General features: G+C 43.3%; 1 protein-coding gene across 1 annotated transcript in view; it reads left to right on the top strand.

Annotated features, from left to right (window-relative positions):
* The first annotated feature begins 3,077 nt into the window (after positions 1-3,077).
* The window catches only part of PRELID2 (PRELI domain containing 2), a 76,666-nt gene continuing 63,741 nt past the window's right edge, over positions 3,078-16,002 (top strand). The window contains 3 exon segments of the mRNA XM_025892401.2: positions 3,078-3,231; positions 15,630-15,675; positions 15,678-15,712. Coding sequence (XP_025748186.2) covers positions 3,157-3,231; positions 15,630-15,675; positions 15,678-15,712 — 156 coding nt within the window. The 5' untranslated portion in view covers positions 3,078-3,156.

Raw genomic sequence — 16,002 nt, forward strand, 5'->3', positions numbered from 1 at the left:
TTTACATCCCACATATGAGTGAAATCATATGGTATTTGTCTTTCTCCGTCTGACCTGTTTCACTTAGCATAATGCTCTCTAGTTCCATCCATGTTGTCTCAAATGCCACAATCTCGTCTTTTTTTATGGCTGTGGAATATTCCATTACATATATGTTGCAGGATTTCTTTTCCTTTAGTACCTGTGGTTTTTGGTCACGCCGCTTCAAAGAATGAAGAGGTAAACCAGACAAAGAGTGGTGGGCAGCAAAGCCAAGTTTACTGAGCTATAGTACAAAGCTCCTGAAGAGGGAGGGGACCCGACAGGGTTGCTTGTTTGACGTTTAAGCCTAGGGGTTTTATGGGCTCTCTGGTGTGGGCTGTTTTAATCTGATTAACCCTCCACGCACCTGTCATCCAATCAGGTTTTTGTCCACACGCTCATCTACCTATCAGGGAGTTGTTTCCATGGGAAAGGGTGGAGGGCCCTTTCTAGGGTGGTGTTCTGGGACCAAGAGGGTGGTGGCCACCACTGCCATAAAGCATGCTGGCCAGCTACAGGCCGCCAGATCAAGCTCTTTGTTTAAATTCCCAACTGGCCGGGGTGCCTGGGTGGCTCAGTCGGTTAAGTGTGTCTGCTTTTGGCTCAGGTCATGATCCCGGGGTCCAGATATTGAGCCTCACATCGGGCTCCCCGCTTTCCCCTCCTCAAATGAATATATAAAATCTTAAAAAAAAAATCCCACTGGCTTTTGAGCTGGCCCTCTGGGCCTGGGTTAGGACACCCAAGGCCATTCCCTTCCTTTCTGTTATAGACAAGCTGTAAGTCCTCCCAGTAGGAGGACTTCAAGCTGGGGCATTGAGTAGGGACTAGAATAACAGGATGGGGTCTTTTTCCTTCTAAGGGTAGTTTCCTCTTAGGGTGGGGGAGAGGCCCTTGTCCCTGCTTGCCTTTCTTCCAAATACCCTTTGTTATATATGTATACATATATGTATATATATGTGTGTGTCTATACACACAATATCTTCCTTATCCATTTGTCTATTGATGAGCACTTAGGTTGTTTCCATATAATGGTTATTATAAATAATGTTACAATAAACATAGGAGGGCATATATCTTTTTGAGTTAGTGTTTTCATTTTCTTTGGGTAAATACTTAATAGTGTTGAATTATTGAATCATGGTAGTTCTATTTTTAACTTTTTGAGTAACCTTCACTGTTTTCCACAGTGGCTGCACCAATTTACATTCCTACCAAGAGTGCATGTACCATACTGTTTTGATTATGATAGCTTTGTAGTATATCTGGAAATCTAGAATTTGTGATACCTCCAGCTTTGTTCCTTCTCAAGGTTGCATTAGCTCCATTAACTACGTTCTTGCAGTCATGTCTACTACAGTGGCTCATTTTTTTAAAAGATTTTATTTATTTATTTGTCAGAGACAGACAAAGAGAGAGCGCACAAGCAGGAGAAGCAGCAGAGGGAGAAGCAGGCTTCCCGCTGAGCAGGGAGCCCGATGCGGGACTCAATCCCAGGACCCTGGGATTATACCTGAGCCGAAGGCAGACGCTTCATGACTGAGCCACCCAGGCGCCCACAGTGGTGCATTTTTGCACGTCTTTCCCCCTCCATGGTTAGTGACATCACTTTGGTAGTTTGAAATTGGCTATGGTGGGAGTACTGACACAACAGAGACTGCAATCATTAGACATCAGGGACTTGTTTTGGTGGTTTTTTAGAAGGATAGCTGTTTGTTAACCATTTGCGAGTCCACTGCTCTATTCAGTGGACCAGTGGTGAGATGGCCTTAAATTAAGCATGACAGTTCACAGGAACAGGAGAGAAGGCAGGGCATTTGGACAGATGAGTAGACAGATATGGTAGAGAGAGCTTTCCTAATCACGAAGTAAAAAAGGAAGCAAGGAAGTCCTCTGAGAATAAGGCTGGGAAGGAAGTGTTGGGGGTTTGAGGTGAGAAGACTATGGGACAGTTAGTGGGTGAGAGAAATGTAGGGTTTTTTTTTGTTTTTTTTTTTTTCTAGCACCATTAAAAGGCCCCTTGAGGTTAGTGGTTATGAATTTAAAATGAGGCCTGTTAGGATGGGTGTATATTTGTCTCTAGTCTCTTGCAGCGGCGGGAGTGAAGCCCTGAGTAATGGGGAGCTGGATTTACCCCAGTGTATGGTTTTGCAATCCCAGGATGACTTTGTGTGTCAGTAGCAAGCAAGATTATAAAATTATAAATGTGGAAGTCACCACCTCTGAGACCTGCCTCATTCATTCTAGCTAAAATCAGGCCCCACCCCCATACCTTTAATCCATTATCCTGTTTGTGTTCCTATTTTGTTTATTGGATGTCAAATCACCTGGCTGACCCATCGTACCTGCCAGCAGGGACCATGCTTTATTTGCTACTGAATGTGCCGTGCCTACCATAGTGCTTGGCACAGAGTAACGCTCAGTAAGTGATACGTTGAATAACTAATTGAATAAATGGATTCACTTGCTCGTTCTTGCAAAATCTGTACAGTCCAGTGAAAAGTATTCAAATTATTTTCCTGCCCCTTTGTTCCTTGCTCCATGGTGTTTCAACTTTGAGGGGCACAGGAATTTCCTTACAGGGTCGGATATGCTAAGCCATGATTATTTCCTGAACACTCCCAGGGCATATAGGCAATTTTTCCTAGAGGCCCAACTTACAGCTTTTTGAGGCAGCGGCCCAGGTCGTCTGTGTCATGCAGTTGCTGACCTTTGTCACATGGGACGCAGCAACACGGAGGAGGGTTATATTACAACCCAAACTTGGAGGGCGAGTAGTTTCCGTATTTATGATCACTTTTCTTAGGGCTGCTGAGTTCGAAGCTCAGGCGAGGTGACGACAGAAGAGCACGCGTCCGGAGGTCCAGGCGGCAGAGCGCGGGCCGGGCCCCTCCGGGCGGGCCCCTCCCGCCAGGCGCCCGCAGTGCCCAGACCTCCGGAGCCGCGCCCGGGCCTCCCGCCGCCCACACACCGCGGGGGCGGAAGGGGGCGGGGCGCGACCGCCTGTCTGTCCTTCGGGAGGACAATAAAGTTTCGAAAGTTTGAAAAGGGGGGGAAAAAACCTCCCACGCCCCTTTGGCCCGGCGGGTTTGGACGCCTGCGGCCGCGGCACAACCCGGCCCCTGGCGTGCGGGGATGGGGGTCACGGTGGACGTGCGCCAGGTATACAAGTACCCCTTCGAGCAGGTGGTCGCCAGCTTCCTCCGCAAGGTACCCGCCCGCTCCGGCCCGGGCCGCGCTTGCGTTCCCCCGGGCCGCCCCGACCCCCCGCCCAGCTGTCCGCGCTCCGCGGCGCCCGCCGCCCGCCGCCTGCCCCGGTCCCTTCCCCTGCCCCCGCGGGGTCCGCGCCCGCGCTCTCGCGCCCCAGCTGCGGGTTTGGCCTCGGGATGTGCGGGGGCGGGGGTGGAAGTGGATTTCCTCGAAGGCTTCCTACCCCTCCCTGGGATGAGGGGAAGGCACCGTGCGCGGCAGCACGTTCACACCCTGCCCCACAGTTGTGGGGAATACAAGTTCTGGAGCCTGGTTGAAGTTGCACATGACTTGTCGATCTTTCTAGTACATCGTGGACCCCCGCCATAAAAGCCAGTGGGAACCGTGGAAGCGATCACCCTAGTTTACTCAGCGTTGTCGCTCTACCACCTCGCTACTTTCTTTTTTATGAAACGGCTGCGGGACTTGGGGCAGGTGGCTTCGTTTGTGCCTTCGTTTTTTGATCTGTGAAATGGGGGAAATGAAAGTACTAACGCCAAGGGCTGGTTGTGAGGAATCAAGTGAGATAGTTCACGTAAGTGCTTAGACTGAAATGTTAAAGTTGTTTGTATTACTATACCTGCACCCGAGGCTCGATATTCAGTGGTCCTCTATCCCAGGGGCGCCTCCTAAGGCTATGCTCGTGGTAGAAGATTCGGAAATTTCTTTGAGAAATCGAGAGCACCCAGGCCTGGGAGCTGAGACTCCTGAACTGTAGTCTATCTCTGCCTTTAGTTACTTCATTTGGTCAAGGGTCATCTTCTCTTCAGTCCTCGCTTTCTGCATCTAAGATAAGAGCCTTATATCAGAAGGTATTTTAGGTTCCCCTTCAGCTTTCACTTTTTAAAGCAAGATTTGCAAGAATTGTCGTTTGCCTGGGCAGCGGCCACCAGACAATGTGCTCCATATATAACCCAGAAGCAAAACAGAGATGCTGGGAGAGGAAGTCAGTTTTTTAAGTGATAAGACCGGACCCCCATTAGAGGAGGTGATGCGGTTGGGCACCCAGTCACAAGGATTGGTTAGGACGCTGGTTAACATGGTGTTGCCATAGAGGCTTTTTTTTCCTTCTTTTTCAGGAGAATGTCAGTTTGTTGTTATTTTTCATTGATCTTCAGTAGCTAGAATGGTGCCTACCACCTAGTAGGTGCTCAGTAAAAACTGGTAAATGATGAATGAATAAATGAATGAAAGAATGAATTGTGGATCTGGTGGACACTTTGCCTTAGGCCAGACTTCTGGGCCCAAAGGAGAAACAGTCAACACTCCGTTTTTTAAAAAACTTTTTAAAAATTTAATTTGATTTAATTTTATTATGTTAGTCACCATACAGTACATCATTAGTTTTTGACGTAGTGATCCACGATTCATTGTTTTCGTCTAACACCCAGTGCTCCATGCACTACGTGCCCTCCTTAATCCCCATCACCGGGCTAACCCACCCCCCCCCCCACTCCCCTCTAGAACCCTCAGTTTGTTTGTCAGAGTACATAGTCTCTTCATCTCTCCCTCTGATCCCCCCCCTTCATTTTTCCCTTCCTTCTCCTAATGTCCTCCATGCTTTTCCTTATGTTCCACAAATAAGTGAAACCATATGGTAATTGACTTTCTCTGCTTGACTTATTTCACTTAGCGTAATCTCCTCCAGTCCCATCCATGTTGATGCAGAAGTTGGGTATTCATCCTTTCTGATGGCTGAGTAGTATTCCATTGTATATATGGACCACATCTTCTTTATCCATGCATCTGTTGAAGGGCATCTCGGCTCTTTCCACAGTTTGGCTATTGCAGACATTGCTGCTGTGAACATTGGGGTGCATGTGCCCCTTCTTTTCACTACATTTAACACTCCATTTTTTATTAGGTCTGGCAGTCTGGAGGATGGATTCTCTCATGTCACTGCTCCCTTGGAATGCCTTTCTGGATTATCCTTATCAAGAGCTGATCTCCGTCTTGTCAGAACTGGAGGAGCACTTGACCTAGGCATCCCTGACTATCTTCTGCAGTGTTGGGTAGTTACTTCTGCACATACCTTTTTCCCTCATGAGACCCTAAGCTTCTTGGGGGCAGGACTCATTCCTGCAGAAGCACACAGCACAATGCCCAGCTCTCTTTTCGAGGGTACTTGGCGTGTGGTCATGCTTCTGGGCTAAATGCTTTTCTTTCATTCAACAGGTGTTTAGAGATACTTTTCTTCTGTGTGCCAGGCTCAGAGCTAGGGCCCAGCAGATAGACCCTCTTCTCACGGAGCTGATGGTCTCTAGTGGGGGAGACTGGTGTTAAGAAATGAACAACTAATGAACACATACTTAAAATTGATGATGTGTATTTACGCAGAGAAAGTTCATATTGCTGGGACCAAATATAGCAGGGAAGGCCTGCTAAAGTCCCCCAAGGTGGCCATTAGGAAATCCTTTCTTGAAAAAGTGGCCTTTGTCAAATGATGGCTGAAGTGTGAATAGGAGTTTCTTAGGGAAGAAGGGAGGAGGAGGGAGAGTGCTTTCATACATTATCCTGTTTACTCTGTCCAGCAGCTGCGGGAAGGACTTAGGACCGATTTCCATTTCACTACCTAGAGAAACTGAGGTTCAGAGAAGTTTAAACAACTTTTCCAAGTTCCCACAGCCAGCAGTTGGGAGATCCAGGATTTCAGCACATCCAAAGTCTCAACCCCTAGTCCCCAGGCTGTGCTGCCTGCCACATAATAGGCACTCAGACGATTATTGAGGGAATAAAACGTTCCAGAATCATCTTTGCTGTGCTCTTTATCCAATCTCAGTTTTCTTTAGTCTTCTCTTACAGTTTATTCATCTTGCACCCTTTGTGCCTGATGTAAGGGTATAGTACGGGATGTGTGCTAAGGTGAGAAAATACAGTGTTTCAGTTTTCTGTTGCTCTGTAACAAATCGCCCCTGTGATTTGGTGGATTAAACCAATGGTAGACTTTTGGGTCTCACGATCCTGTGGGTTGACGGGGCTCAGCTGACTGGTTTTGTGTGCATATGTTACAGCTGAGGTCATTTATAGGGCTGCATTCAGTTACAATGTGTTAGAATTCTTATAAAACACTTAGTCAAGTGCCTGACACATAGTAAATAGGATATTTTGAAAGGCAGGGCTAGGGAAAGAATATTTTCAGAAAAGGCCTAGCAGTGGGACAATGCAAACACTATGGGTGACACCACACTTCCGTTATTTTTATTCACAAAGCAATGCCTCAGAGGGGCTGTGTGACTCAATAAATTACGAGATGTCAGTAAATCCACTTGCTGTGAGCATTTCACCTTACATTTCTTAAAGCCATGAACTGGAAGTCAATAGATCTGGTTTCTGATCATTGTGCTTTCCCCATTCAAAGCAGTTTTTGGGTGGCCTTGGGACATGGTTTTCGCCAGTCTGTACTGTGCCCATGTGCAAAGTAGAAAGAGGCCTCATCTAGATGGTGGACTCCACAAGCTCACAGTCAGTGGGGCTAGTGGAAAGGAAATGGGGCTATTTATGCAAATTAGCAAGAGGGGCTGTTACCCAGTCAGGCTCTTGAGCTGTCTAAGCCCTAGAAATGCAGGCTGAGCGGAAGTTCCAGGCAAGGCTTTATCAGGGCTTAATGTTTCAGTACAGGGGAGACAGAATAAAGATTCTGCAGTCTGGCTCCCCAAGGAGAGGTCTCAGAGAGTTTTAAGGAGGCTTAGGCTGAAAAAGGGTCATCAGTGGGGTCCATCTTGGCTTAGATTGGTTCGGTTTTCACAGCCAAGCATTCCTTTTAGGCGCTGGAGGGTTTGCACAGTGTCTGAAGGGGATCAGACTGGTTGAAATCTGGGTGAGGGGTTCTTGTTTGGAGCTTGTGGCTCCTGGCATCTGTCTTTAGTTTCTGATGGCAAGCAACATCTGCTCGCAGGGCTAGAAAACTGGGTTATTGTGGTTTGTTAGCCAGTTCCTGGGTGTGGGGACCCAAGTCTGGTCACTGCTCTGTCTCAGCACTCCTTCCACTAGGTGGCTGGGTAGCCCTGTGCCCCCTAGCCTCCTTGACCAGAAGACCTTGTGCAGTGAGCAACATGCACAACTGTACATGACAACTCTACTGTCTTCATTTCGTGTCTGTGAAACAATAATGCCATGTACCCCATCTCCCAGGATTGTTGTGAGGATCAAATGTGTAAGAGTTTGCAACCATAAGCTTTTTATAAGTATAAGGTAGTAAGAATGATCTTTGTGGCTAAATATACTTTTATTTTTCTTTTAGTCTTTATGTATTTTTTTCAAAGGAAGACACTTGGCAGAAGGGACAATCATATGAGGATCTCTGAAAGCATTTAATCTGATTTTGCACAATGGTATGTTTGAAGCTGTTTCAGCACTGAGGATGTTCTATTTTAAATAGAGTCTACTGATCTACGTCTTTTGGTATGTTAGGACTTGCCTTCCAAGTTATTATATACTACTATTTTTAAAACCTGAGGAATGTTTGCTCTTCTTACACCTGCCTGTTGGATACCACAGGCAAAATATTAGCTACATGCTTTCAAAGCTAAGTGGCACCTTGAAAACACACCACAGAACTCTTTGTTCATGGAATACAGTGTTTCTCAATGAACCCTTCATGGAGGAATGCTGTGAGACCCAAAATGGTTTATTCATCAGATGCTAAACTGTAGTTTCCATGCACTGTATTGTCACTACACCTGACAGTGCATTTAGGCTGCTTTCTTTGTATGACTCTTAGCTTTCTAGCTCTTATCACTTACAGCTCTTTCCTTCCTTTTACTTAAAACCACCCACAAAGAGCAGACAGGGTTGCCTGGCTGCAGGCTAGAAGCTCACTCATCTATTCAAGCCCACATGGATCTGTTTACTGGGCTTGCATTCATGAGCTGGATTCAAACACTTCTTCAGTTTTTCTACCTAAAATTTATAGTCATTGAAAAGGACTCAGAGGGCCCTTGTGTTGACTGGATTTTCTTGTTTATTCTCAGTTAAGGCCAAAGAAGTTAGAGTTTTTCTTACTATAGAGTTGTTCAGGTTAATTTTCTTTCTGTGCTGTAGGCAAAGGAGTCATTGTGAATTGGGTGTAAGCTTCATGGGCAGAGATCTTTCATTTGTTCCTGATGCAGCCCAAGTACCCAAAGAGATCCTGGAATATAGTAGGTGCTCAACAAATCCTTGTGGAGTGAGTGAATGAAGTACACCACTCTGGAGTTTAGCCTTGTGTAATTTGAGACTGAAGTTAGTGTGGGGTTCAGTAACATGTCCTTACTTATGGCACTGTAATAAAATGGACAGATTAAAATAATTTCTTTCTGCTTCAACACAGTGGCCTCGGACTTTTATTTATTCTAGCCAGGAGCCTGACGTGCTGAACAAAATGGTTTGAGTGTTTACCCTTAAACTCATAAAGGCGATTTATGAGTGGCTATTTCCATTTAGAGTAGAAAGTTGATTGGGTAATTAATGTTTCCATTTCTGATCCTATCTTTTCTCCCTTGCAGATCTGCCGCTTACTTGTGGGGAACATCTCTTCCTGAAAAGCTCCTAAACTATTTGGGGTGAACCCATATTTCCAAAATAAATGATTTGACAAATGATAGGGCTAGTTTAACATGACCGTTATTTATCTTTTTACTTACACTGTAATAGTCTTTTTTTATCTTCCTATCCTCAATCCTGCTAGAAGAAGATTAGGTACGACATGAAGCAGAATGGTGCATACGGGAAGAGCACGGGCTCTGATATCAGCCGGGGGGACGGAGAGCTTCTAGCTGTGTGAGTTTGGGCAAGTCAGTTCTTTTTCTCTGCCTCAGGGTCCTCATCTGCAGAATATGATAATAGTAACTGTCTTCTGGCATTGTTGGGGGAAATTAAGTGGCTAACTTAATTATGTATGCAGGCTGCATACATAGTTGCATGTAACACACTTAACTTCATGTCGGCACACAGTAGGTGCTTTGAATACTTGTTAAAAATTTTGATAGTGTTCCTGACAATAATAATTTCTCACATTTATTCCATGAACCTGAAAATAAAAAGCTGAGAGAAGCAGTCTGCAGAAATCTTCACCAACCTGGAGTAATAAAGAGAAGAAAGAGCATGAATAATGGTGCACATTTGAATTATGACTTATTTTTTAAATGTTATTTAAACGTTGGGAAAGTGTGCTCGGAAACTTATCTAGTGCTGGTTGTGGCTTAATTAGTTTATAGAAGGTAGGGCAGTTTTTAACTATCAAAGCAGTAATAGTAAAGCTTTCATATGTCTACTAATGGATATTTATAATAAGTCTGTGTATCATTTTGCCCTCCGGAGACGAGGAGGTAAATAAAACATTGCCTGAGCCCTCAAGGAGCTCACTGTCAAGGGGACAGAGGGAAATACATTAATTTTTATCGTGAGTGCTTTCTCAGGGGCATATTACAGACATAGTATGTGGGGCAAGGATCATAGTTGTTTTTTTTTTTTTTATAAGATTTTATTTTTAAGTAATCTCTACCCCACTGTGGGGCTCGAACTCATGACCACCAGATCCAGAGTCACACGACTGAGCCAGCCAGGCAGCCTGTATCTTAATTATAAATCTGTGACAGCTTTTAGAGTACTTAGAGTTTATTGCCTTTTTAAAAAAGTGAATGTTCTCTCTAGTCCTCCTTCTCTCACATGATGCCTTCCCTAATGCTAGTAGGGAGGAATGTGTCAGGAGTTCTTGTCACATAGACCCCAAATCGGTAAAGCATTAGCTTGTGAAGTTTTACTAGTCTGGAAAAGAAGAAATATCTTCTGATAATTTTTAAGTCATCACTTAAATCTGTTTGGCTTGCAGAAGGATACTAGGAGTATACTCAGTGCCACACCACAGTGAATTGCAAGATAGACACTGAAAGTCCTGAAACTAAGTTTTAAAAATGTTGATTTCATTCTTTAGTAGCAAAAAACCGGTACTGTTTATTGAGAACCTGCCCGGTGCCCAGGTGTTATACTTTACATAACATTATTCCTTTTAGTCTCTCTGGCAACTCTTTGTGATGGATTTTTTTCCCCTAATTGTACAGATGAAGAAATTAATGCAGCCTGAGATTAAAGTAATTTCCCCAAGACTCCCACAGATGGGCTTCAGACTGAGGTCTCTTGGATTCTAAAACTCATTCTGTTTTCAACACTCTGTATTCATTCTCATTTTGCTTTTTATTTCTTTGCTTTTCACTGAGAAATCATTTGACCCTAAATAACATGGTGTTTATAGGGGCCCTGGCCCCCACACAATTTAAACTCTGCATCTGTGTAACTTGTGACTCCCCCAAAACTTAACTCCGAGTAGTCCGCCACTGACTGGAAGCCTTACTGATGACACGAATAGTCAATGAACACACATTTTGCACGTTATGTAAAGCATATACTGTATTCTGACTGTAAGAAACCTAGAGGAAAAAAAATGTTAAGGAAACCATAAGGAAGAGAAAATGCATTTACAGTACTGTATTGTATTTATTGAAAAAAAAAGTCTACATAGAAGTGGACCCACGCAGTTCAAACCCATGTTGTTCAAGGGTCAACAGTAATTTGACTTATAAAATGTTGCAAAACAGACAAAAAAATTCCTTTACCCAGCTTTCCTAAACCGGTGTATCATTTTAAAAACCAGGGTATTAGCATTGATACAGTGTTAACTAATCTACAGACTTATTGAAATTTGGCAGTAGTTCACTCATATTATTTTTCCAGTGTAGGAGTCAATCCAGGATCCCACATTGCATTTAGTTGTTATGTGTTAGTCTCCTGCATTGTGGGACACTTCCTCACTCTTTTTTTTTTTTTTTTTTTTTTGTCTTTCTGGACCATGGTACTTTTGAAGAGTACTGGTCATTTATTTTGTAGACTTTGTATCTTTAAATGCATTTGGTTTATGTATGCATTTAACATTGAGATACGAGGGTTTTCCTTTATGTCATAATTATAAGCTGTTTCCTTCAAAAAACTTTACTATGTCATTGCCAATTATTAGGACTTTTTTTTTTTTAAAGATTTTATTTGTCAGAGAGAGAGAGAGAGAGTGAGCAAGCGCACAAACAGGGGAAGTGGGAGAGGGAGAAGCAGGCTCCCCGGTGAGCAGGGAGCCTGATGCGGGGCTCAATCCCAGGACCCTGGGATCATGACCTGAGCCGAAGGCAGATGCTTAACCGACTGGGCCACCCAGGCATCCCTGTTAGGACGTCTTTGAATGAATAAGGGTGATGTGACATTGTTGGCCTTTGTCTAGAATCGTAACTTGTCGCAGGCAGAAGGGCCTTGAGTATCCTCTGGTGGCCCGCCCCCTGGCTTCACAGATGGTAGCATCATGTTCTGTATGTCTTGGCTCCTTGTCCTTTGTTCTTTCTACTTCATCCTCCTACTGGTCTGAAAGGCCAAGGAACAACCATTCAAAAATTTATTGACTTAAATATGTTTTGTTCTTGATCATTGAAATTTTGATTAATCGATGATTCATTTGATCTTGGTATAAAATCAACTTTGCTTTCCTCTAAGATACACTATTGTGTGTAGCTCATTAATTTGGCACAGTTCATGGTGATTTCTTTGTTTAGCTAAAGGTCGAGTCTCTTTTCAGCCGCTCCACCCATTTGCACATACATTTTTGGAAGCAGCCTGAGCAGCAAAGATTTTCGTAGTGCTTATAAAACAGAAATGTTTAATATACAGACTTATTTTAGGTCCGCTTGGCCTTTGTACATACGACTAATCATACAGATCTGTCAGCTCGGTTGCTTCCTTGTGCTCTCTTCGATAATGCCATTTGGAAGTTGGTAAACCATGGTTCCTTTGGAGGTCATTAACTTTTTTGGGGGGGGTGTTATAATAAAAGGCAGGCATTGACTTCTGAGCTTTTTGGAAAGTTGATATTTTAAAAACTCCTTACTCTTAAGGGTAGGCTTTATGAAAGCTTGTATATTTTTCCCTTGTAAATGAGAAAGGTAAATGACTGTATCTTCATGAAGCTGCTCCCACAAGTATATTAACTCTTATTTCTGTAATTAGATGGACTCAATTTCTTGGCCTCTCACTTTTCAAAGCTCTTTGTTTGTCTTAATGTATATTTTCTTTTTTACCCAGTGTTTTGCTCTTTGGGGCTTCTTACCTTTTATTTATTTATTTAGGCCTCTTACCTTTTAATATGTAAAAGGTAAATGAAAGCAAGGTATATGACATTGTAGAGGAGTCTACATTTTACCCTGGTTAGACTCTGATATTTGCAATAGATTTATATCTTGGGGAAAGAAAAAGGATTTCTTTTAGACATTCTATAAAGGAAGTAAAATCATAAGTAAGTTCAAAATGAAGTGAAATATACTTTGGAAAACCCCATAAGTCCCCCAGAATATATGGCACGCAGGGCGAATGTACACGGCTCCATTTGGCAGTTGTTATGCCACTACAGTTTGTGATCCACTGAGCCAGGTTCTGGGATGGCAAGCATTTTTGGCAGACATCTGGGTGTTTAGACCACTTTGCTTCCATGAGAGTTGCTAGTGTGGAGTGGGGATTGGGAAATCTGTGTGACCCTGCTTGTGTGCAGGCTTTACGCCATTTCTGTTTCTAGCGCAAACTCCTTGTCTTAATAGTAGTTAGTAGGCCTTCTCCTTTGGGGAAGTACTAAATGAAATAATGCATGAGATGACCTCTAATACCTGGTGCATTAGATCAGTGGATGCTCACTAAGTCTTTGATGGTCTTGATCCTGACCTAGCTTGATCCGTTCTAATGTCACACCGTGTTTGAAAAGGTGTCCAGAGAAACCTGTCCACTGCCTCCTGTCTTCTCAAATTGGCATTCCTGGTGATGACCGTCTCTCTGAGAGCTTTCCCTCTCTCAACCCCTTATTACCTGACTTCAGAAGGTTCCTGAATTCAATCATGAATATTCAAGTTACCACGAGATGGCGTCAGATCATTTCAAGTAATGCCAGGTAGGGGGAGCCTCAGCACAGTAAATCTTTAATTTTAAAAAAGTTAGACTGTATGCCTTTCACATTATGGGATTTAGCTATTGTAAATAAACCTCTCATTTCTTTTCCCATTCTCATGTGGAAACATGAGGCTCGTGTCTCTTCAACTCCCCAAAGTAGTTGGGTGGGAAAATGACTTGAATCATGCAGATGATTTTGCTAAAGTGAATTGTTCAGGATCTCTTGTGTTTGGCTGAAACCTTCATTTTACTTCATTGTTATTTACAAGGGTGACCCTTAGGTATTTTACAATGGCCCCTCTCCACGATTTCCCACTTCCCTATTATCCCTGAATCTGATGTGTTTATTTTTCTCCTGATACGTTTATTTTTTTTGTTTGTTTCCCCAATTAATACGTAAACTCTGTAAGAGACTACAGGTTTGTTTGTTTCTTTACTACATCCTCAGTACCTGGAACTGTGCCTGGCGTGGTAGGTACTTAAAAACCTCTTAAATGAAGAATGAATAGAGAATTTTCACTGTTGTTTCAGTCAATGCCCTTTGGCTTAATAAGCAAGTCTTAAAGTTATGTAAAAGTGTGAAATTTCTGAGTTTATATTCTTTAGGAATTTCACTGATAACTTGGTGAAGTAATCAGAACTTGAAAGCTTTTATCACTATCCTCCTCTGGTGATTATATTTCAGATCTCTTCCATAATTTAGTTCAGTAATCTTCCTACAACTTACAGTATATTTGTAATATTCAGTCAGGATGTGTTGATGAATACAAAATGAGCAAACTAGGACTAGTGAAGGAAATAATTTCAGACTTTCATTTTACCTTAGTAAAGTTTTTATTCACGCACACAAACACACACGCAATTCAGGGGATCTGGGCGAGCCTGAGATATTTTCCTTGCTTCAAGGGTGCTCTGTAAGTGAGGCCCCTTGCCAAGAAGCAGAGTAGCTAAATCTGACCTTCTCTAGTGGACATTATCGGAAAGTTAAACTTCAAGAAAGCAGTCATCATAATTTTCAGCATTTTTTTCTGGAGCAGAAATGAATGAATGAATGAATACTTAAAAATCCACTTTGTGATTAGTTCTTAAGACTGCAGTAGCCAGGACGGAAGTGTGAATGTCAGGGTTTTTGGCATGGAGCATGATGAGGTGTCGAGGCTGCTGATTACTGATCATCTGTGTTCTCTTCACAAATAGGTCCCCAAGCAAAGTGAGGTTTATTTTCCAAATTGACCCCTGAGGTCTGTGAGGTTCATCTCCCTAATCACTCATTCAGCAAAAATTTATTGAGTGCCCACTATGTGCCAAACACTTGTCAGTGGTAGAGATAGAGTGACTGAAGTAGATCATATTCCTGTTCTCACAGAGCCTGTGAGTGTCTTTCAGTGTCTTTCGAGGCCACAAATATCTTTAATATGTGTGAAAGTAGTGGACCCTTTTCTTTGAAGATCAACCAGTTAGCCAACCTCTCTCTCTCTCTCTCTCTCTCTCTCTCTCTCTCTCTCTCTCTCTCTCTCACACACACACACACACACACACACACACACACACACACACACACACACACACACACACGGATGCATATAGGTAGCTGGTGTGAGATGGGGAGACCCACACTCATTGAATTGCATATACCACTTCCTGGGGTTCCAAAGACTTGAAGCTCAAATTCACCGAGTGGAGGGCCCCTCTCCCCTTGCCGCTCAGCTTCTTCACTGCTTTCATCCCCCGTTGGTCCTTCATGATGTCTTGGATGGGACTTCCTGTAATTTCCTTTTCAAGTTTGGTCACATGATGAAGCAGTGTAAGCTTCTAGATGAAGAGCCCAAGGGGTGCTCAGCAGGGTTGGATTAGGGGCTGCCTTGTCCTATGGCTTTGAGGAAGTCACTTCCACTCCCGAAGTCTTTTTCTTTGCATCTGAGCCATAGAAAGGACTGGATTTGGGTAATTCTGAGGAGATTTAAGGGTAAGTTGGTGGGCAGGTTTAAAAGGTAATAGAGAATAGCTGTGGGTAAATTACAGTCTCGGTGCTCTTTAGCTGGGTGATTTTGAGCAAACTGCTTAGTTTATCTGGGCCTTATTTTACACATGTGAAAGGGAAAAAGCATATACCTCATGGTGTTAATTTGAGAATTAAATTGAAATAATGTATGTAAACTGCCACGACAAAAATGGTAGCTTTTTTTCCAGGCTTGTTATATCCAAATTGTCTTTCAGGGGAATTAATAGATAAACGATTTATTGAGCCCCTGGAGTAGACTACTTCTGTAATTGTTCTCCTGTGATACCAGCCCAGCTGTCAGGTGATGGTATATGATCGTAGGGAAAGGTTCACTTTGTTTTAGGCCTGGTTTAATTTCACGGCTCTCCCACTGACTAGCTGGGTGATCCTAGACTCTCTGATCCTTATTCAGTTTCCATTTCTGACAGATGAGACAATGATAATACATGACCCAGTCACAGCAGAGAGGCTGTTTTGGGATTTGAACAAGATCGTGTAAGTAAAGAGAGCATGTAGCACAGGGCCTGGCACAGAGGACACTCTTCATTTATGTAAGACTGGTTCCATAATTAACCTAGTTTAACCTCATCCTCCCTTCTCCGCCCAGGGCTAGGTTGGATCTCAGGGTTTTCCCTGGATTTATACAGGTTCAGTTGATGATAGCACTTGTCTAGGCCCAAGTAGTAAAGTGAAGAGCCTTGATTGAAAATGGGCCTTAGAGGTTCTGGGAAAATATGTACTGTTCCTGCAAAAAACTGTGGTTGCTGGGAAAGAATTCACTTTGG

The sequence above is a fragment of the Callorhinus ursinus genome, unplaced genomic scaffold, assembly GCF_003265705.2.
Source record: "Callorhinus ursinus isolate GAN/ISIS: 27379988/994484 unplaced genomic scaffold, GSC_fseal_2.0 scaffold23, whole genome shotgun sequence".
Classification (NCBI taxonomy): domain Eukaryota; kingdom Metazoa; phylum Chordata; class Mammalia; order Carnivora; family Otariidae; genus Callorhinus; species Callorhinus ursinus.